This window comes from Molossus molossus, unplaced genomic scaffold (assembly GCF_014108415.1).
Source record: "Molossus molossus isolate mMolMol1 unplaced genomic scaffold, mMolMol1.p scaffold_m16_p_1, whole genome shotgun sequence".
Taxonomy (NCBI): domain Eukaryota; kingdom Metazoa; phylum Chordata; class Mammalia; order Chiroptera; family Molossidae; genus Molossus; species Molossus molossus.
The window spans coordinates 170,874,784-170,898,723 of NW_023425344.1; the positions used below are offsets into that span (position 1 = coordinate 170,874,784).

Sequence of the window (23,940 nt, forward strand, 5' to 3'; positions counted from 1 at the left end):
AAAGTGGCAGCATATACCTTGGTCATGGATTGGAAGAATTAACATCATTAACATGTCCATACTATACCAGCCGTTGTGGCTCAGAAGTTGAGTCGACTCATGTACCAAGAGTCGCTGGTTTGATTCCCAGTCAGGGCACATTCCCAGGTTGTGGGACAGATCCCCAGTATGGAGCATGCAGGAGGTGGCCAGTTGATGTTCTCGCTCACTGATCTTTCTATCTCTACCTCTTCCTTCATCTCTCTCAAATCAATAAAGAAAAAAATAATAAAATGGCTATACTACCCAAAGCAATCTATAGATTCAGTGCAATCCCCATCAACATACCAACAACATACTTCACAGATCTAGAACAAATATTCCGTAACTTTATATGGAACCAAAAAAGACCCGGAATAGCTACAGCAATCTTGAAAAAGTAGAACAGCCCTGGCCAGTTTGTCTCAGCGATTAGCGCATCGGTCTATCGACCAGAGAGTCTAGGGATTGGTTTCTGCTAGGGGCATATACCTCGGTTACAGTTTATCCCCACCCTGGTTGGGTCGTGTGGGTGGCAACCAGTCGATGTGTCTCTCTCACATCGATGTTTCTCTCTCCTTCCCACTCTATCTGAAGATAAATGCAAAAATATCCTTGGGTGAGGATTTAAAAGAAAAGTAGTAGCAGGGATCACAATACAGGATATCAGTTTATACTACAATGACATTATAATCAGAACAGCCTGGTACTGACAGAAGAACAGGCAGATAGATCAGTGAAACAGAACAGAGAACCCAGAAATTGACCCAGGTCATTATACTCAATATTTGACAAAGGTGGCAAGAGCATACAGTGGAGTAAAGACTTCCTTATCAATAAATGGTGTTGGGAAAATTGGACAGCTACGTGCAAAAAAATGAAACTAGACAACCAACTTAAACCATACATAAGAATAAACTCAAAATGGATTAAAAACTTAAATGTGAGTCGTGAATTCATAAAAATACTAAACGAAAATGTAGTCAACAAAATTTTAGACATCACATACAGCAGAATTGTCTTTGATACTATGCTTAAGGCAAGAGAAACAAAGGAAAAAATGAACACATGGGACTACATCAAACTAAAAAGCTTCTGCACAGCAAAAGAAACAATCACCAAAATGGAAAGGGAGCCCTGGTTGGTTTGGTTCAGTGGTTAGAGCATCTGCCCATGGACCTGAGAGTCCCGGGTTTGGTACCTGCTAAGGGCACATACCTTGGTTGCAGTTTGTCCCCGGACCCACCGGTTAGGGTCGTGTGGGTGGCAACCAGTCAATGTGTGTCTCACATCTGTGTTTCTCTCTCTTTCTTCCTTCCCCTCTCCCTCCTGCTCTATCTGAAGATAAATGCAAAAATGTCCTCAGGTGAGGATAAAAAATAAAATAAAAATAAAACCTTTTTTTAAAGAAATGGAAAGGGAACCCACTATATGGGACAGCATAATTGCCAATGATACATCAGATAAGGGGGTTAATTTCCAAAATATATAGAGTACTCATACAGCTCAACAAAAGGAAGACATAAAATCCAATTAGAAAAGTGGCAGAGGACCTAAATACACACCTCTCCAAAGAGAACATACAAATGTCCAAGAGACATAGGAAAAAATGCTCAGTGTCACTAATCATCCGAGAGATACAAATTTAAACAACAGTGAGGTATTACCTCACACTTGCCAGAATGGCTGCCATCAACAAATCATCAAACAACAAGTGCTGGTGAAGGTGTGGGGAAAAGGGAACTATTATATCCTACTGGTGGGAATGCAGACTGGTGCAGCCACTATGGAAAACAATATGGTGTTACCTCAAAAAATTAAGTTTATCCACCATTTGACCCAGTAATCTCACTTCTAGGAATATACCCTAGGAAGCCTGAAACACCAATCAGAAAGAATATATGTGCCCCCATGTTCATCGCAGCACTATTTACAATTGGTAAGATGTGAGAACAGCCCAAGTGTCTATCAGTAGATAAGTGAATAAAAAAGCTGTGGTGCATATACACAATGGAATACTATGCAGCTGTAAGAAAGAGAGATCTGTTATCCTTTGAGATGACATGGAGGGACCTGGAGAGTATTATCCTGAGCTAAATAAGCCAAGCAGAGAAAGACAAATTTCACATGATCTCATTTATTTGTGGAATATAAAGAACAAAACAAGCTGATGAATAAAATACGTCCCGAGCTGTATAAGTGGGGTACAGACTGACAAACCTCAGAAGAGGGGGACGGAGGTGGAGGGAAGAGATAGACTACGGAAATTATATGCATGTATGTGTAACCAATGGATATAGATAACAACACTGGCAGAGGGGGGGTGGATTGGGAAGAGTGGGTGTCAATGGGGGAAAGAGAAACGTGTAACAAAAATAAAATAAATAAAAAACCTACAAAGTAAAACAGTAAAAATGTTAAAAATTGATTTCCATGTAAAAAAATAATAGTAAGAACATTTAATTCTTCAGAAATTTGATAAGTTAAAAATAAAATAATAAATTAACTAGAGCTACATATATCAACATAAATTTTATAAGGTAATGTTGGATGTTTAAAGCAACTTATAGAATGACTTGTTTTGTATTATACAATATTTATAAGATTTTTTTTTTTTTACTATTTTTTTAAATGTAAGACTTTTCTGTAAGTGGATTGAGTTTTTTATTTTATTAAAAACATTTTTTTTCTTTATTGCTATTTAGAGAAAGAGGAAGGGAGAGAGAGAGAGAGATAGAAACATTGATGAGAGAGAACATCAACTGGCCACCTCCTGTATCCCCCCCACTGGGGACTGGGCCCACAACCCAGGCATGTGCGCTGACTGGGAATCAAACCAGTGACCTCTTGGTGCATGGGTTGATCCTCAACCACTGAGCCATACAGTCTGGGCTGTTATTTTATTTTTTAAAATAATTTTTCTATATTGATTGTAGAGAGAGAGGAAGAGAGAGGGAGAGAGAGGGAGAGAGAGAGAGAGAGAGAGAGAGAGAGAGAGAGAAACATCGATGAGGGAGAGCATTGATTGGCTGCCTCCTGTAAGCCCCACTGGGGATTGGGCCCACAACCTGGGCATGTGCCCTGAATGGGAATCGAACCAGTGGACTCCTGGTGCAGGGTTTTTGCTCAACCACTGTGGTTCAGCATCCTGGCTGTTTTTACTATTAAACCTTGAAGTTAGATTTGATTAGTTTTCCACTTTTTTTTTTTTTTTTGTCTCTTTTTGTTCCAGGATCCAATACATAATACCATACTGCATTAGCATATATAGATTTTTAGGAGAGCTGATGACTGGGGTTTACATAGTATTGCTTTAAGAAATTAGATTTGCTCAAACGTAAGGAAAGGATTTGCAGATAAATCAACACAATTTGTGGGAACATTAAACTTTATTTTTGTATGATAAATGAAACTTAAACCAAATAAAGTCACAAGCTTGATCATTTATATATAAATGTTAATAGAAAGTTTAAAAAGTGCAAGATTAAAACAAATAACTATGGAGTAAATTCTTATTTCTGGCATAAGTTTTTAAACAAAACAATTTTATGTATAATACACAAAATATATTTTATGTGTTTATAAATAAGTAGTAATAAAATACTTTTGGCAGTAATGAATTCTAAAATCTGGATAATGGTTTTTTGCTGGGAAATGATTCAGGATGGATTCACAGGAGGTCTTAATGATATTTGTACTAATAGGTAAAGCATTATAGATAATGAGAATAAATGAAAATATGAAATTATAAGATGGATTGTGTTGAGATTTGTTCGGACGAATCTTGGACCTCTGGATGTTTGGTAATGCCATTTCAGTATTTTATTCTAGTTTTCAAACATTGTATAGTTTAAAAGAAAAAAATACAGTTTTGAATATTTTGATGGTTTTGAATATTTTTAAAAATGCAATGAAAGTATTTGTTAGAAAATGTTAGAGTTATAGATGCTTTTGTCCTTAACTAAATGGAAATTTACTATAGTGGTTTTTCTGTTTGAATTAGTGATGGAGAGATATTTAATTTATATTCTCAGTCTAAATAAGAAATATACATAGATTGTTGTATTAAGTGCAATTTTTGGGTTTAGAGTTTGTTTCAGTAGACTATATTATGTTTAATTTTAGTAAGCCATGTGTCAAAAAGGTGACTTATATATCCTTCTGGTCCCAAGATTATGGCCAGAGGGATAGTAAGGTCACCAAGAATAATTTAGAGGTTGCCAAGGACTTGTTTTAGAGTGTTTTCAAGTCTGACCGAGAACTCTAACATTTAGGAAAAAAGAAGATGTGAATATTTAAAATAGTGTTTTCTTTTCAGGATTGATTTTGAAAAAACTACTTCACACAGGAAACTCCTTGAAGGTATATTATTATATTTCTTTTCTATGACTTCTTTTTTTTAAATCTCACCCAAGGATAGTTTTCCATTTATCTTCGGATAGAGTGGGAAGGGGGGAGGTGGAGAGAGAGAGAGCAGACACAGATCAATGTGAGAGAGACACATCAACTGGTTGCCTCCCCCACGACCCCACCTAGGGCTGGGGGTGAACTGCAACTGAGGTAGGTGCCCTTGACTGGAATAGACCACTTGACTGTGGTCTGCAGGTCGATGCTCTAACCGCTGAGCCAAACTAGCCAGGGCTCTGTTCTATGACTTTTTAAAAACAAAGTAAAGCATATAGTCATTTTTCTACATCAACTTTTTCCTAAAGAATTTTGGACTGTCTTTAGTCCACTTAATTGAACTGAGTTAACTTAAAATATAGCAACATAATCAGTATGTATGAAATACATACTAGGTTGACCAGGCTATTGAAAAACTATTGTACTTTTGCCACTGTATTGACTCATTCATCAGAAATACTTTGTGGTCTCCAGAAGCAAAAGTTAGTTATTTACCAAATTATTCTTCATTTATCACAGCTATTCTTAGTTGTAAAGGAAAGTAGAGGATCTATATGTAAAAAAATTTTTTTCCTCTCTTTTTCGTTATCTCATTGCAGTACAGTAAGAGAAGCTTCCCAGTCCAAGGCATCTTGCTGTAGGTTAGATAGAAGTCATATGTAGGTATTTTTTGGCATCAAGACTTGGTTGTAGAAGTCCAAAGGAACAAGCCTTCCTATGTCTTTATCCTGTTATCTGACTAAACCACGAATTGGAAGTAGTTAGTTAATTTTCACAGTGGTGGTTAACAGAGCTGTGGTAGGGTAATTTCCAAAGCTAACAATGAAGTTAGGTTAGAATAACGTTGTGTTTTGCTTATCTGAGGTTGAATTTAAAAAATATATTTTTTCCTATTGTTTTCTGTGTATGAGGCATTGTTCTAGGTGCTTGGAATACAGCAATAGGCCAAAATTCCTGCTTTGCAGCTTAGCAGCAAATGGTAAATAAATGGACATTGAAAAGCTTTTTAAGGACAACAACATTGAGTTAACTCACAAGGATCCCCATAATCATTCCTCTTTTTACTGAACTCATTGTAGTAAGGAACAGTCATTGGTCTCTCTCTTCTTGCTTCTTGGATATGACTGGTGGTTACATAAAGGAGGGAAGGAGAGGGAAGTAAATAAGAAGGAAATGCTTTTCTAATTTGGTAGTTACAGGTCAAGTTCATTTTTTATTTGTTCAAAATCTGTGAATTTAGATTTGCACATAATGAGGGTTTAAGAAATGTCATGGGTGTAATATCCACCCTCTCTTCCTTTCTCCTTCTGCCTCCTTTTCCTCCTCTCTTTTGCAAAGTATCATTCTATAATCCTCTACTAGAGAATTTTGACCTTTAAATGAAGAAAGTATTTCCATGATAAATAAAAATACTCTTTTTCATTTTATTTTAGATCAGGCGGGAAGGTGTTCGTCTTTTCTTATTATGGTTGCAAGCTCTTCAGAATAACTGTAGCAAAGAACAGCTTTGGATGTTTTCATGCTTAATCCCTGGATTTTCAGCACCACAATCTGAATATGGACCTCGAACTTTAGATAATCTCATTAATCCTCCACTCAACCTTCAAGAAAGTAAGATTTATGAGATCTTATACATTAGTATTCAAGATTTTCTGTGTAGTTGGATAATAAATATTTTTTAAATGTCTGTGCACTTATTAACTGGGTCATCCAAGGCCATATTGTAAAATGTAGGTTTTATTATTTATTATTCAGATATGATGAGGCTAACAAACCTGGAGACAGTTGCCATTAAACAAATATTTTGTTATTCAGAGTTCCTGAGAGGGCATGCCACACCAGAAATGGTGACCATACTGTGAAGCACCAGGGTCAGTAGGTGGGGTTGGGGAGGTGGAGGTGGGAGTCAGGATCATGGGCAAGAACCCTTATTGTGGTTTCTGCAGGCAGGAATGTTTGACACAGGGTGAACTGGCCTAGAAGTGGCTAGTTTGGATAATTTCAGCAGGCTCTAGGGGCATAAGGGCTGTCCCTAATTGTCTGATACTTGGCCCTAGGGTGATTAGGTCAGAGGAATAGTGGTCCTGAGTGTGACCCCAGTAGTGAAAGCAGTAGAGTTGTGGACTCTGGTTGGTTGGTTTGCATATAAAATGTGCACTGTCAGGTCTATCTTTACTATCTCTGGGAATTAGGTAGTTGTGGAAGGAGCGTTCTGTCCAAGGCCATCAAGGCCCTGGTGTCAAAGCATCAGAAATACATAGTTGATATAGGCTGTTTACATTTATCTCTAATTTCTAATTCTCATGTATCATCTTGTATCAAATGAATTTGGATGTGCATTAAAGCATAAGTGTGTTTTACTTTGTGCAAAGAGGATTGTAAAAAAATTCATTTCTATGAGTTTACTTACTTAGCTGATACTTAACTGAGGAATAGGTTTAGAGATTTGCCTGTGCTAAACCAAGTACTGATTGTGCTCCTTATGAAACTTAAGAAAATTCAGCTAGTTGTTGGTTGATTTTTCTTGAATTTGCATTTGTTATAATGAATGTTTCTGAATATCTGAGGAGTGAAAATATGTAAAAGTTTCTTATTTTATAAGTGCACTTTTGCATTCAAGTAACTAAGATGTTAACTTTTCTTTCTTTTTGAGAGGGAAATAGTATTTTATCCTTTGAATAAAGGGGCTACCTTAAATAGTAGCATGGTCTTTACCTAGAGTAATCAATTGTCTTTTTATTGATGAACAAGCACATTCTTATTGATGTTACTCATCATATTATGGAATTTTTATAATAGACACTCTTTTTTTACTTTTTAAAATTTATCTTTATTGTTGAAAGTATTAACAGATATCTCCTTTTTCTTCCACCATTGACTCCCCTCCTCCTCTCTCCCACCCCCTACAACCCCTCCTGCCTTTACCCCACTATTGTCTGTGTCTATTGGTTATGCATATAATGTTATTTACTCTTATTTTGTACATATCTGTCCAGTCCTGTGTCACATTCCCTCAATCAAGGGTTCATGAAACAACTGATTATTAAAGTTTATGATTGTTGTGATGGACTCTCAGAATGACCTCAGATTTATTTCAAGGTTCAGTCATTAGAATGTTTTCAAGCAGTATTGAATATATTACAATATTGCATATATGTTTTGTAGTTAAATTTCATTTGGGTCATATTATTGCATTGTTAAATTTGTTTTATAACTATACTAAACTTTTCTTTTGTCTCTGGGTAGCTCAAGTTACTATAGAGGAAATCACTCCTCTTGTCCCCCCACAATCAGGAGATAAAGGACAAGAAGATCTCACAAGCTATTTTCTTGAAGCACTTTTAAAATATATAGTAATTCAGGTACATGTTATCTTATTTGATATCACCCTCTTTACTATCCTATGTGGGAATTTTTCCATCCTCTTTTACTATTATTCCGTCATAATAGATATTTGCTTATATATTTGGTAAAGGCGGAGTGACAGATTTTTACTTTTGAAAATATATTAGTATGTCTTTTCTGAAATAAAAATTAATGGAGATATTATGAACCTCTTATAAAAGAAGCTTAAAGAAGAAATTTTTAAAGTAGACTCTTCATGTTTGTACCTTATGTGAGTCAGTTGGGTTTACTTACTAATCCTTTCATTAATGATTAGCAGCTGTGGTACTTCAAATGAAAATCTAATAACTTTGATTAAGGATCAGTCTGGCAAGAGGTAGCAACTAGAGAGGTGGATTTGAGGATGGGGGGAGGGTGGGGAAATGTAATACACTCTTAAATCTATTTGTACTTTTTAAATTTTCAGGTGTATGTATTTTGTAAAGTAACCTGTTCATCTGTAGACATGAAATGAGCATGTCCCGACTGATGAAAACAACCCTTAGCACATACACATTTCTTGGAACTGTTCTAAACACAAAAATTCTCTCTAAGAAACAAACGTTATGAAGTTAATTTGGACTCTGAATGAGTTTGCAAGAATTTGAGTCCTGTTTCTACATCTTGCCATAGTGTGACCTATGGCAGTTACTTAACCTCTTTGTGCTTAAAATAGAGATAAAAATAATACCTATCTCATTTTTGTGTTTAAGGCTTAAATAATTAGTACAACGAACTTAGAAAAAAAAAGTTATTGACACAGTGAATGTTCTATAGTAGGTAGTTTTTATTGTCATTGAATTGTTTAACTGGTTTATTGAGATATGATTAACATACAGTGCAGTATTTGAAATATACAGTCTGATGAATTTTATTACATGTATATATCCATGAAACCATCCCCACAATCATGATAATGAACCTATCACCACTAAAAGTTCTTGGATCCCTTTGTAATCTATCCTTTTCCACTACCCCATCCCCAGGCAACCATTGATCTGATTTTAGTCTCTATAGTTTGCATTTTTCCTTATTTTATATAAATGGAATTATACAACACATGCTTTTTTTGGTCTGGTTTTTTTTATAATTATTTTGAAAATTACTTATATTGTTCTATGTATCAATAGTTTGGTCCATTTTATTGCTGAGTAGATTTCCAATTTAGTAATATACCACAAGTTGTTATCCAGTCACCTATTGATGGTAATGTGAGTTGTTGGCCAGTGTTTGGCTGTCACAGATAAAATTGCTATGAATATTGGTAAACTTGTTTTTATGGGAACGTGCACTTTCCTTTTCCTTGGGTAAATACTTAGTAGTGGAATGGCTAGGTTGAAAAATAGGTATCTATTGGTTTTTTAAGACACTGTCAAACAGCTTTCCAAATGGTTGTACCTTTTTACATTCTGCCACCAATATATGAGACTTAAAGTTGATTCCCATCCTCATCAATAGTTGGTATGGTCAGTCTAATTTTAGCCATTCTAAATTTGAGTGTATAGTATGGTATTTCATTGTGACCCACTTTTTACCTTTATCATACCCCTACTTAGATAACTTTCTCACCCTCTGGGAATTCTCACATGGTATATTTTACTGCTCTTTTTCCATCTGCTCCCTTCCACATAGCCCCCAACTTCATGGATGCTACCCTCACCTCTCACAGACTCTGAATCCCCACTAGGCTCCCTCTGCTATACCCTCATTATGGATGCCCTACTTCCTGTGGTCAGGCTCTGATTACCTGCACTTGACTTCCACTGCTTTTACTTCCCCTGCCCCCTCACATATCTTGTATAACTTCCAGAATGAATTATTCGAGAAGAGGCAAAGGGGAAAGAACATTAGTATCTTTGTCATTAGTACAACTGAGTTTTAAATAAACTTTGACAGTCTTCCAGAGCACATTTTAACTTCTAAGATTTTTGTAATATTATATATATATATATATAATGTATTCATGTGTCATTAGATCAGTTTTTAAGATTTGTTCTTTATATATTTATGTGCATAAAACATATATGCATACTTATATAGCCGTATATCTTCACAATGTAACAGTTTAATGTATTGCTTAAGTAACCGTTTATATGCTCATTCTTATAGCTAATCATTTCTTTCTCCTGGAATGATTCTAATTGTATTGTGTATTTTAGGTAAAAAGTTTAGAATGGAAGAACAAAGAAAACCAAGAAAGAGGATTTTCATTTTTGTTTTCACATTTTAAAAAATACTACTTGCCTTATATTTTTCCAAACATGTGCAAGGAGAACAGTTTATATCATCCTGTACTTGGTAGGTAGTCTGGAATTTTCTAAAAGACTACACATGAGAATAAAACATATCTCAGTGTAAAGTTGGCATTTGTTACCTGCAGAAAACTGATAACGTTTCATATTTGTATTGATTGATTACAGACATTGATTATACTGAAAGTGGAATTTTATTAATAGGAAATTTTCATTGTGAATGAAGAAATTTTTTAAAAGCTTATTCTCTGTATCTCACCAATTGGATGAGATAGGTCTTGCTATATTACAAATTTCCTTTTTAAGGTTCGCCCGGGAGTTCAATTTAGTTATGTCTTACTCAAATTCTGTATGAATAATTCATTGAATTATCATGTATTTTGATCATGTCTTGTCCAGTATTTAGTAGCAGTGTCAAGATGTCAGTTGCAGCCTTGAAGCTTGAGCCTTGTGGACAAATCCTGGGTTAGAAGCAGACCTCTGCTGTATATACAAGGCATTGGTAGTCTCTATGTGAAAATGTCCTTTTTGCTAAAAGATGTTTCTACTTTAAGATCTATCAACTTTAGGCAACAAACAGATATAGGCAAAACCACTGGTGCTAGTAGAAATACTTAAATTAATCAGAGTAGCAAGCCTTCACCTCTGGGAACATTATTTGCTTTAAAAATCAAGGAAAAATTCTCATGTTTTGTATAACTTCAAAATATGTGTCTTACCTCAAAAAAGAAGAAAAATCTCTAATAGACTATCTAACCTCACAACTTAAAGAACTAGAGAGCAAACAAAAAGAAAACCCCAGAGCAAGTAGAAGGAAGGAAATAGTAAGGATCAGAGCAGAAATAAATGACATAGAGACCTAAAAAACAATTCAAAGGATCAATAAAACAAAGAGCTGGTTTTTTGAAAAGATAAACAAGATTGATGGACCCTTAGCTAGACTCACCAAGAAACAAAGAGAGAGAACCCAATACACAAAATCAGAAATGAAAGAGGAGAGATAACAACTGACACCACAGAAATACAACAGATCGTTAACAACTACTATGAACAATTATATGGCAACAAATTCGACAATGTAAGCGAAATGGACAAATTTCTGGAAACACATAGTCTCCCAAAACTGGATCAGGAAGAGATAGAAAACTTGAACTGACCAATAACAACAGAAGAAATTGAAGATGTAATCAAGACTCTCCAGGCAAACAAAAGCCCAGGCCCGGATGGCTTCACAGGGGAGTTTTACCGAACATTCAAAGAAGAACTAATACCCATTCTCCTCAAACTATTTCAAAAAATTCAAGAAGAAGGAAGACTTCCAAACTCGTTTTGTGAAGCCAGCATAATTCTAATTCCAAAACCAGAAAAAGACACAACAAAGAAAGAAAACTAGGCCAATATCTCTGATGAACATAGATGCCAAAATCCTGAACAAAATACTAGCAAATCGGATCCAGCAATACACCAAAAAAATTATCCACCATGACCAAGTGGGATTCATCCCAGGGATGCAAGGCTGGTACAATATTCGCAAATCCATAAATGTGATACACCACATAAATAAAATGAATAAAAACCACATGATCATATCAATAGATGCTAAAAAAGCCTTCGACAAAATCCAGCATCCATTTCTGATAAAAACGCTCAGCAGTGTGGGAATAGAGGGATCATATTCAGACATAATAAAGGCCATATATGAAAGACCTACAGCCAACATCATACTCAATGGGCAAAAACTAAAAGCATTTCCCTTAAGAACAGAACAAGGCAAGGATGCCCACTTTCGCCACTCCTATTTAACATAGTACTGGAAGTCTTAGCCACAGCAATCAGACATGAAGAAAAAATAAAAGGGATCCAAATTGGAAAGGAGGAAGTGAAACTGTCATTATTTGCAGATGACATGATACTATATACATAGAAAACCCCAAAGACTCCATCAAAAGTTTACTAGACTTAATAAATGAATTTGGCAAAGTAGCAGGATACAAAATTAATGTCAGGAAATCGATGGCATTCTTATACACCAATGATGAACTCACAGAAAGAGAAACGAAGAAAACAATCCCATTTACCATTGTGGCAAAAAAATTAAGATACCTAGGAATACACTTAAACAAAGAAATAAAGGACCTATTCACAGAAAACTACAGGTCATTGAAAAAAGAAATAGAGGAAGATATAAAAAAGTGGGAGCACATATCCTGTTCATGGATTGGGAGAATTAACATCATTAAAATGTCCGTATTACCCAAAGCAATCTATAGATTCAACGCAATCCCCATCAAAATACCAACGGCATACTTCACAGAATTAGAACAATTACTTCAAAAGTTCATATGGAACCAAAAAAGGCCTCGAATAGCCACAGCAATCTTGAAAAGGAAGAACAAAGTTGGAGGGATCACAATACCAGATATCAGGTTATACTACAAAGCCACTGTAATCAAAACAGCCTGCTACTGGCACAAGAACAGGCATATAGACCAGTGGAACAGAACAGAAAACCCATAAATGGACCCAAGGCAATATGCTCAATTAATATTTGACAAAGGTGGCAAGAGCATACAGTGGAATAAGGACAGCCTCTTTAATAAATGGTGCTGGGAAAATTGGACAGCTGCTTGCAGAAAAATGAAACTAGACCATCAGCTTACACCATACACGAGAATAAACTCAAAATGGATAAAAGACTTAAATGTAACTCATGAATCCATAAAAATCCTAGAAGAGACTGTAGACAACAAAATTTCAGACATCATACGCAGCAGATTTTTTTACTGACACATCACCTAAGGCAATAGAAACAAAGGAGAAAATGAACACATGGGACTACATCAAACTCAATAGCTTCTGCACAGCGAAAGATACAATCATCAAAACGGAAAGGCTACCCACTGTATGGGAGAGCATAATTGCCAATGATATATCAGATAAGGGGTTAATTTCCAATACATATAGAGTGCTCATACAACTCCACAAAAGGAAGACAAAGAATCCAATTAAAAAATGGGCAGAGGAACTAAATAGACACCTCTCCAAACAGGACATACAAATGGCTAAGAGACATATGAAGAAATGCTCATCATCACTAATCATCAGAGAGATGCAAATGAAAACAACAATGAGGTATCACCTCACACCTGTCAGAATGGCCACCATCAACAAATCATCAAACACAAGTGTTGGCGTGGGTGTGGATAAAAGGGAACTCTAGTGCACTGCTGGTGGGAATGCAGACTGGTGCAGCCACTATGGAAAACAATATGGTGTTACCTCAAAAAATTAAAAATTGAACTTCCATTTGACCCAGTGATCCCACTTCTAGGAATATACCCTAAGAAGCCTAAAACACCAATCAGAAGGAATATATGTACCCCTATGTTTGTAGCAGCACTATTTACAGTCGCTAAGATCTGGAAACAGCTCAAGTGTCCATCAGTAGACGAATGGATAAAAAAGCAGTGGTACATATACACAATGCAGTACTACGCAGCGGTAAGAAAGAAAGATCTCTTATCCTTTGAGACTACATGGAGGGACCTTGAAAGCTTCATCCTAAGTGAAACAAGCCAAACAGAGAAAGACAAGTTTCATATGATCTCACTTATTTGTGGAATATAATGAACATAACAGTATGAGGAATGGGGTAGTCCCAGAGACGAGGAAGTGGGGTACAGACTGACAGTCCCCAGAAGTGGGGTGGTGGGGGAGAGATAAACCACAGAACTTATTTGCATGTATGCATGAACAGTGGACATGGACAACAAACTGGGGAAAGGGCAGGGAGGGAGGGGGAGGGGGGAGTCAGTGGGGGGGGGGAAACATCTGTAACAAAAATTAATTAAAAAAAAAAACACTTTGCAAAATATGTGTCTCAGTGTTAGGTTAATTGACTGAAGCTTCTCTGTACTTAGGATTCATTAAGCCTTTTAGTGATATTTTTCAAAAAGACATGTTTCTGTATATCAGTCATATCTATGGTTTACTCTTCTAGATTCTTTGCTAATATTTAGCAAATTATTTTAAAATGTTATTTTTGTACTAAATCTGCTTAAAACCAGGGTATCATCACAATGTTTTCTCAAATGTTTAAATGTAGATTTATCTGAGCACAGTTTCTTTATTATTTACTTTTCCCCCTTTTATTTTGCATAGATATCCCACAGATGAGACCAAAGCCACATTATGTCATGATAAAGAAGGATGCTGAAACCAATGAAGCAATATATTGTACAAAGGAGCCTTTCATTAAGGCTCGTGTTATTGTCATTCGTTGGCTGGTTTCTTTCTGGCTTGAGCCAAAGCCACATACAGGACCTCATATTCCTGGGATGGAAGGTGAAATCTTGCCAAAGAATATTCAGGTAATATACACATTACTAAAGTTAGAAATGACTTAACAAATTTGTTCACTGATTTGCCTTAGGTGTACATGACATTTAAATCAAATTTTATTTTGTATAAATATATTTTGTAAATCCAAATTTTAACAATAATTATAGAACCAGTAGTTTTCTTAGCAAAATAAACTTGGAAGTATAGAAGATGATTTCAGTCATATCTGAATGTCACTTTTTTTTTTTTTTTTAATTTTTTATTGATTTTAGAGAGAGTAAGGGAGATAGAAAAACATCAGTGTGAGAGAGAAACAGTGCAACCTGGGTATGTGCCTGAGAGTCAAATCTGCCACCTTTTAGTGTATGGGACAATGCTCCAACCAACTGAGCCACACCAGTCAGGGCTGAATCTCAGCTTTTAATTTATTTCTCTAGTACTAAAAATACCCTGAATTGTACAAATAAAAATATTCTGAATTTTATAAATAAATTTCTGCACACATTTTGCAATCAAATGATTGTAGGACCTTCATAGTTCTTTTTAGATTCTAGTCATTCATAGAATGCTGGTTTAAAGTCCTGACATCATTTCATTCCTTATTATTTTCAACAAACTCGGAGTCCAGAAATATGTAAAATTATATGGCACTCCAAAGAAGGGGGTAGTCTTTTAAATCTATTATTTTTAATTAAAGTCTTCCTCTCTTTCCACTTTTTATTTTCTTTCTATGTGTGTTTTTCCTGAACATATCTATATTACAGTATTTTTTTCTTACTATTTTATTTTTCTTTTCTCAGATTTTCTCATTTAGTTTAAAAAAAATCTTACACTGTGTGTGTATTTTTTATGACTCCTTAAATCTTTTAAAAATTAAGTGGAGTTATAACGTGTGTGTATTAATTCATTAGCATTTAGAAAATTTGACCAATATTCATTCCCCTTAGCCTTCTATTGATATGTAGTGTGTTTTCCCCAGAACTTTGTTACGAGGTAACTACAAAGAATTATTAAATGTAGACACTCTCAAGCAGAACTATTTTTCTGATCCCAGAACTTAATGGACTGAAATCAAAGAGTGTTTGATTGGGAAGGAATATTTGAGATTATTTACCTAGACCATCTTATTTTATACAGATGACAAAACTGAGACCAACAATTGAGTAAATTACCAGAAACTACTTTGCTTCTCCTATCATACCATGGTAGTCATTTCTTTATCACCGCCTTCGTCTTCAGTCATGGTGACGATTCTATTAAATTATTAGAATATAGAGTTTTCTAAAAAACTTTTTGGCTTAATTTCTATTTCTGTTGTAAATTTTCTTCCATTTCCTTGGTTTTTTTTTGTTTAAGAAGTTTTTACTTGTATAATTTTTGTCTAAGGTAAAATAGAGATGACTGTAAACATTACGGTTTTATTGAACAAATAGTCCAATGGTATTTATTTATTATTGAAGTTCTGAGCTAACTCCATCTGTGTGTTTGTTTTTTGTTTGTTTTTTACCCAGCTTTAATTGGTAACTTATTTTTACTGCAAACATGCTAAAAATTAAATCTAATTATAAATGAGTAGATGACTAGTGAGTATCACTGTATCACTTAGATGTTTAGTTATTTGCATTGTCATTTAATTATTTAGAATGGGTTCTTTGGATTCTGCCGATATTTATTATTAGAAGACAAAAGTTAATGATTATGATATTCTCCCCATTTTGTTTTTATTTTAGAGAGCAGCAGCTAGTTTGGTATCCAGAGAAGAAAACAAAAATGATAATACTGATAAAGCAGATAGAACTACAGAACCAGAACAGTCTCATTCTAACACAAGCACTCTAACGGAGCGAGAACCTAGCTCATCTAGTCTCTGTAGTATTGATGAAGAACATCTCACAGACATTGAAATAGTTCGCAGGGTTTTTTCTTCTAAAAGAAGTAATGTAAACTTCGTCACAGAGATATTTCGGCAGGTAAAGTACCCCTCAGTATGTTAAATTTGTAATCCAGACTTTTGTCTTTAATATTGAATATACCATACTGACTTTTAGCTCTTTAAAATTTTGTTCTTGAAAATGTTTTTAAAGTTTATACTTAGTTTTTAAAATTTACTACATTGAGTCCTGTAGTATTTTCTATTATATTTTTTAGTTTATGATGGTTTTAGTTTAATAACTACCCCTACAAGCTTGTTATCAGAATAATTACTCTGTGGCTTGAAATTTTCTGTTATTTGATTAATAAGTTATAATAAAATTATTTTATATTCAACTCTTTGATAAATAAAAGTGCTTTATAAATGTAAGAAGCAATGTTTTAATTGCCTTTATCCTACTTTCAGGGGCTTAGTTCGTCTTCTAAGGCATTCTGTAAAGTTGTTTATATTATTCGGGAAATAAAGAAGAGGGAATTGAAAATAATGAAAGGCATTTCATATAAAGATAGCTAGAAATTCGTAAGTGTACATTATCAGTTACATAGAAATTTTGTGGAAAATGAACCTCATGGTAACTGATCATTTGCTTTTAATAGTAAAGGTACTTAACTTCTGAGGTAAACATCATTGAGTTTGTAGCTGAAGGGGATTATTCAAATCTCACAGCAGTAAGTGGTATGTATAGGCAGGACTAAAACTTCCAGATCCTGGTTCCCATGTCAGTACTCTTTATTCTATGCCACACTGCCTTCACATGCCAGAGAGCTCTCTAGACAAAACAAATTGTCATCTCCCACACGTTTATTTATTTCTTTTTCTTTATAGATTTTTTAGAGAGAGAGATAGAAACATAGATGAGAGAGAACATCAATGACAGAGAACATCAATTGGCTGCCTCCTGCATGCCCTCCACTGGGGATTTGACCCACAACCTGGGCATGTGCTCTGATTGGGAATTGAACCAGCAACCTCCTGGTGCATGGGTCGACCCTCAAACCCTGAGCCATAGTGGCGGGACTCTCACACATTTATTAATGTGTAAAACAAAGCATGAGACAGTATTAGCCTTGTCAACCTAAGTTAAAGAAGCAACTTTGTAACATTTTGTCCAGCTTTGCCAGTGGTTCTAATTGTCAATTTTAGGGTTTGTGTTGATAGACTATAATAAATGGGAAGGGGAAGATACATGACAAATGATGTTGGAATATTTTGCTTGTGGGAAAATTTAAACCTTAAGAATTATTCAAGTTTTCTAGTTTGTGAGTCAGTTTGAATGAGTTTATTTTTTTAGGACATTTGTTTATTTCATTTGTTTTTAGATTTGACATAAAGTTTATTGCATCTTTGTGTAATCTCTTTAATCTCTGAAGAATTTATATTTATATTCTCTCCTTCCTATCCAGTTAGCATTTATTTGTCCCTTGTTTGCTGTTTTCTTGATGGTTGTTGCCAGAGAAATGTCTATTTCATTAGTCTTTTCAAAGAATGAACTTTTGGCTTTTATGATTTTCTGTTTGTTTTTCTCTTATTAATTTTTGCTTTTTATTTTCTTTCTACTTGATTTTATTTGGTGGTTCTTTTTCTAACTAATTAATTTTAGCCTCAAATTTTTCTCAGGTAAGCATTTTTGAGGTTATTAATTTACCTCTTAGTAATGTTTTAGCTACATTCTACAGATTTTGATATGTAACATTTTTATTGTTTACTTCTAAATATTTTCTAATTTTAATGTTAATTTCTTCTTTGACCTATGAGTTATTTACCAATGTGTATCTTCCAAACAGCTTAGATTTTTCTAGTTTTCTTTCTTCTACAAATTTCTAATGTGAAATATAGTCTGTACAGTACTAATTATTTAAAATGTATAATTCAGTATGTACTCATTTCTCATAAATGTCCTGTGTGCTTGAAAACAATGTATTCTTTTCCCTTGAGTTCAGTGATCATTAAAGTCTCTTATATTAAGCTTATTGTGTTGGTCAGCTTGATGTCACAGTTATGGACAGGGGTATGGTAACATCTTATACTATGATGTGATTTGTCTACTTTTTTCCTTATAATTCCATAGATTTTTCTTTGTATATTTTGAAGCTACGTAATTAAGTATATTCAGGTTTATAATTTTATATCTTGATAAATTAAACCTTTTATTTATAGTCTTTTTCATCTGTAGAAATTATTTTTGCTTAGCATTTATTTTATCTACTATTAGTACATTTAGCTCACTTTCTGTTTATTAGAATTAGCCTCATGTATCTTTTTAAAGTAATCTTTTTCAACCCTTTTTATATAATTAGATTTATATGTTTCTTATAAATATGGTTGGATTTTAAAAATCTTTGTCTTTAAACTGGGGTATTTATACTTATTTTAATTACTAATATGTTTAAATGTATTGTTACTGTTATTTTGTTTTTTCTGTTTCTCTTCTCTAGATTTTTTTCATTCTCTTATTTTTACTTTCTTATCAATTAATGGTTTTTCATTCTGTTTCCTCCTCTTCCCATCATTTGGTTTAAAAGTTATACACTGTTCCTTTTGTTATTACTGTATGAATTTTTACATACACACCTCACTTTCCAGGGCTTAAAGTTATTTTTACCCTCTCTGTAATCAGCACAAGGATTTTGAAACCTATTCTAATTTTTCCCTCAACATATATTTTATCATCATATAATTCAGTTCTCTTTTGCATATTTGTGTTTTGGGGGCAGGGTTGTTTTGGTTTTTTTTTTGTTTGTTTTTTGGTTTTTTTTTAATCCTCACCCAAGGATATTTTTCCATTTTTTGTACAGATAGAGTGGGAGGGAGAGAGAGGAAGGGAGAGAGAGAGAGAGAAACATCGATGTGAAGAAACATCGATGAGAAACATCGAGTGGCTGCCACCCGCACGACCAACCAGGGCCGGGGAACAAACTGCAACCGAAGTATGTGCCCTTAGCGGGAAACGAACCCAGGTCTCTCCGGACCGCAGGCCGACGCTCTAACTGCTGAGCCAAACTGGCCAGGGCTTGTTTTGTTTGTTTTTAATTCTCACTTTAGGACATGTTTTCATTGATTAGAGAGAGAGAGAGAGAGGAACATCAGTGTGAGAGAAACACCAATCAGTTTCCTTCCACATGTGCCCCAACCAGGGATTGAACCCTTAACTTGGTATGTGCCCTGACTGGGAATTGAACCCACCACCTTTTGGTGTACTGGACAATGCTCCAACCAACTAAGGCATACCAGCCAGGGCTTACATATTTGTGTTTTAACTCCAGTATTATTTAATTGTTCTATATATTTAATACTGATTTACATTTAGTTATATATTTAGCACTTTCTTCAATTATGATTTCTTCCCTTTAAAATCTTCCACTTAGAATCACTTTCCTTTGCTTCAGGTTCATCATTTAGAATTTACTTTAGTAGATGCATGTTGGTATCAAACATTTAATACATGTTTGCCTAGGTGAATGTCTTTAATCTTTGTAGAAAGATTTTTTTCTACTAGATACAGAATTCTAGATTGACAGTTATTTTTACCCAGCACATAAAGATACTTAGATGTTTTTCTATTGTTTTCTGTTTTACATTGTTGCTGTTGAGATGTCAACCAGTAGTTGTATTCTTATTGCATTATACTTCAACTATCTTTGGTCTAGTCTTTTTCATACCTTGTTTTAGTATTTGGCATTTTTCATTTTATTATGGTGTGTCCAAGTCTACGTTTTATTAATTTATTTTTTAGGGGATATTTTGTCATATTGTATTTATGGATTAATATATTTTGGAAGTTTTGAGAATTTTTAATCTCTTATCTCCCATTTTTTTCCTATTTCAAAAAAAAAAAAAGGCAAGTTTTTTATTCACAAAGCCAACTTTTAAAAGGTCACTAAGCTAAAGTAAACTGAACAAGAAACTAGGCAGAAATCATTTTACAAAAAGAGAGAAAACCCAAAATGCCACTTTCTATAGAGAACTCATGGTTCAGTTTGTTGTTTTTTTTTTTTAATTTTTTTTCTCTATTGATATTAGAGGGAGAGAGAGAGAGAAACATTGATGGGAGAGAACATCTACTGATCGCCTCCTGCATGCCCCCCCGCTGGGGATCAGGCCAACAACTTGGGCATGTATCCTGACCAGGAGTCAAAGCGGCGACCTCTTGGTGCGTGGGTCGATGCTCAACCACTGAGCTACACTGGCTGGACTCACGGTTCAGTTTTATTCAGATCAGAGAAAAAAGAAACTTTTGATCATATGTTCGGAATCTGTACCCAAACTACACATCAGTGAGGATAATGTTCTGCATATACAGTTGCTTTGCTAGCATTTGTCTACTCTTTGTCTAATATTAACAATTATAAACAAAGAAATGTACAGTGCAACTAGTGTTTGGATCAGTCCTTACAGTGTTAACGATTGTGAGGAACAGCATTTCACTTCTTTTCATACCACCGGTTCTTTTTGAGTACCAGGGCTGCTTCTTCAGTAAAGTCATTTTTTTTTTTTTTTTTTTATCCTCACCCGAGGATATTTTTCCATTTTTTGTACAGATAGAGTGGGAGGGGGAGAGAGGAAGAGAGAGAGAGAAACATCGACGTGAAGGGACACATCGAGTGGCTGCCACCCACACGACCAACCAGGGCCGGGGACAAACTGCAACCGAAGTACGTGCCCTTAGCGGGAACCGAACCCGGGTCTCTCCGTACCGCAGGCCGACGCTCTAACCGCTGAGCCAACTGGCCAGGGCAGTAAAGTCATTTTTTATATTGAAGGTGCTGCGAATCTCTATAGTTTTCCTCTTGATCATATTGGGAACAGCCTTGCATATCAAGTATACCTTTGATATCTAAATAGTTCCAGCCAGAATTAGTTCAACTTTCAGTAATTATTGGTCCATATAGGGATATCTGTTTGCTTTCCTTTGTTCTCATAATTCTTGGGGGAGGAGGGTCATCCATGTGGTGGGTGCACCACTGAATGACATTTTTAATATTGCTGGATTAACATTTGGTAGAGGAACTGGGTCATCATCGCCTTCAAAACCCATTCCCAAATCTTAAACATGGGTTTGATAGTCACAAATTATTTGGCATTTCAACATCAATTTGAAATCTCTTTCCATCAGAACTCTGCAACTGAATTGAAGGCATGGTGCTCTCTCTCAAGGAGACAGAGGGTCAGAGGCTGAGAAGAGCAGAGCAGGGTCATCAGACATGAGAGAGAAAGGCAGAGAACATTACCTCTTAAATATTTTATTTACTATCTAATAATATTTATTATTTATTTAAATACTTCTTTAAATATTGTCTTTGTCCCCCTTTTTTCCCTTACCTTTTCTAGAACATCAACAAAATGTATGTTAGATCTTACTTTGTACTTGCCTTTTACCTCTCATTCATATTTTCCATCTCTCTCTGTCTCCCTGTGGTACATTCTGGATAATTTTTTTGTTTGTTAAATTACAACTGTTTCTGTAAATTTGCCATTCTGCCTGGTCAGTTTTCTTATATCTATTCTTATATTTTATGTATTAATACTAAACAGTTATTTTATATTGATTAATTGGTCATTTTAATATTCTAGATGTTTTTATAGGTTTGATTCCGCCAAATTTTGTTTCTGTATACTTTTTTATGGTGCTCTTGTCTCTTGAATTTCTTGCAGTATTTTGTGATTTTAGAAGTTCAGAATTTTGATTCTGATCTTTTGCTTCTTAGTGACTATTTTTTAATTTGTTTTTTTAAAAGTTGGTTTCTTCAGAGAGTAGTTGCATTTGCTTCTAGATGCAAAGAGACATTACCAGTCTCTCATTAAACTGAATTCTTGATTTGAGGTTCAAACCAACACAATAATATAAACACAGTATAAAGTTAGCTTTTGGTTACGGTGTTTCTGGAGAGATTTTTGTTATTATTGTTACCTACTCTGCATCTAGGTATGGGTAGGTTTATTTCTAATTCAGCACCACACTGATGATATATATATAGTCCTTTGGAATCCCAGCTTTTGTTTAGAGGTTTCCTGTTGTTCTCCTACCTTGTCCCAATAAGTCCATGAAAACCAAAGTAATTGGTTCCACTCAAAGTGAAAGCAGCTTTATTGTTCCCTCTAGAAGCTCTGAGTTTGAATTTCATGTGTGTTTTTATTTTTGAATACTTCTTTCTACATTTTGTCTCATAGTGCATTTAAGAAAATGAAAGTTATTTTTAAAAATATCATTTTTGTTTTTTCAATAGGAAGATTGCTTGGGTTACCTAGTTCACCATACTCTTGGAAACAGAATGCCGCCCCCCAGTGAAATTTTAATTATGCTGTTTATATTTTAATTTCTAAAAGTTGCATTTAATATCTGCCTATTCATTTGTGAAGAGGCCAATTCTTTATTGTTGCAAATGGCAAGATTTTATTCCTGAATGATATTCCATTTTGTGTGTGTATGTGTGTATTTATTTATCTATTGATGGAAATGTAGGTTGCCTCCATATCTTGGCTATTACAAGTAATGCTACAATAAATGTATGGGTTTATATGTCTTTTCGAATCAGTGTTTTTGTTTTCTTCAGATAAATATCAAGTGGAATTTCTGAATCATGGCAGCTCTATGTTTAATTTATTGAGAAATCTCCATAATGTTTTCCATAGTGGTGGACTGATTTATAATTTCACCAGCAGTGTACAAGTGTTTCCTTTTCTTTGCATATTCTCCTTGTTATTTGTTGATTTTTTTTATGACATATCATCTGATGGGTGATATCTCATTGTGGTTTTAATTTGCATTTTCCTGATGATGAGTGATGTGGAGCGCCTTTTCATGTCTATTGGCCCTCTACATGTCCTCTTGGAAGAAATATCTATTAAGTTCTGTGCCCAGTTTTTAATTTGACTGTTGGTGGGTTTTTTTGGTTTTAAGTTGTATGAATTCTTCATATATTTTAGATATTAACTTTTTTTTAATCCTCACCAAAGGATATGTTTGTTGTTTTTTTAAGCAAGGAAGAGGGTAGGGGGAAAAGAGAAACATCGATGTGACAGAGAAATATCAATTGGTTGCCTCCTGCATATGCCTGGACCAGAGCTTGAACCTGAAACCCTAGGAATGTGCCCTGACTGGGAATCAAACCCACAACCCTTTGGTCTATGGGATCATGCTCCAACCAACTGAATCCTTCTGGCCAGGGCATTGGATATTAACTTTTTACAGATGTATCACTTGCACATAATATCTCCCATTCAGTAGGTTATCTCTTCATTTTGTTGATGGTTTTCTTCACTGTGTAAAACCACTTTAGTTTCCTTTGTTTATTTATTTATTTTTTTTTGCTGCCCTTGCCTTAGGAGACATGTCCAAAAAAATGTTGCTAAGAGTGATGTCAAACAGTTTTACTGCTTGTGTTTTCTTCCAGGAGTTTTATGGTTTCAGGTCTAATATTTAAGTGTTTAATTTATTTTGAGTTCATTTGTGTGTATGGTGTAAGAAAGCGGTCTAATTTTACTTTTTTTGCATGTATCTATCCAGTTTTGCCAACACTACTTTGTATTTGAAGACACTTTTTTACTTCATTGTACATCATTACCTCTTTTATCATAGTTTAATTGATCATATAATCAAGGATTTATTCT

The 23,940-nt window shown here is 34.7% G+C and overlaps 1 protein-coding gene and 1 pseudogene across 9 annotated transcripts in view; one reads left to right on the top strand and one right to left on the bottom strand.

Annotated features, from left to right (window-relative positions):
- The window catches only part of RALGAPA1 (Ral GTPase activating protein catalytic subunit alpha 1), a 294,638-nt gene that overhangs the window by 55,961 nt on the left and 214,737 nt on the right, over positions 1-23,940 (top strand). For all 9 annotated transcript variants that reach the window (XM_036275297.1, XM_036275307.1, XM_036275315.1 and 6 more), the window contains exons 5-10: positions 4,337-4,380; positions 5,856-6,033; positions 7,669-7,784; positions 9,966-10,104; positions 14,220-14,428; positions 16,130-16,369. In XM_036275297.1, the coding sequence (XP_036131190.1) occupies positions 4,337-4,380; positions 5,856-6,033; positions 7,669-7,784; positions 9,966-10,104; positions 14,220-14,428; positions 16,130-16,369 (926 nt within the window). The remainder of the gene's footprint in view (positions 1-4,336; positions 4,381-5,855; positions 6,034-7,668; positions 7,785-9,965; positions 10,105-14,219; positions 14,429-16,129; positions 16,370-23,940) is intronic.
- On the bottom strand, positions 16,723-21,470 carry LOC118639823 (annotated as a pseudogene).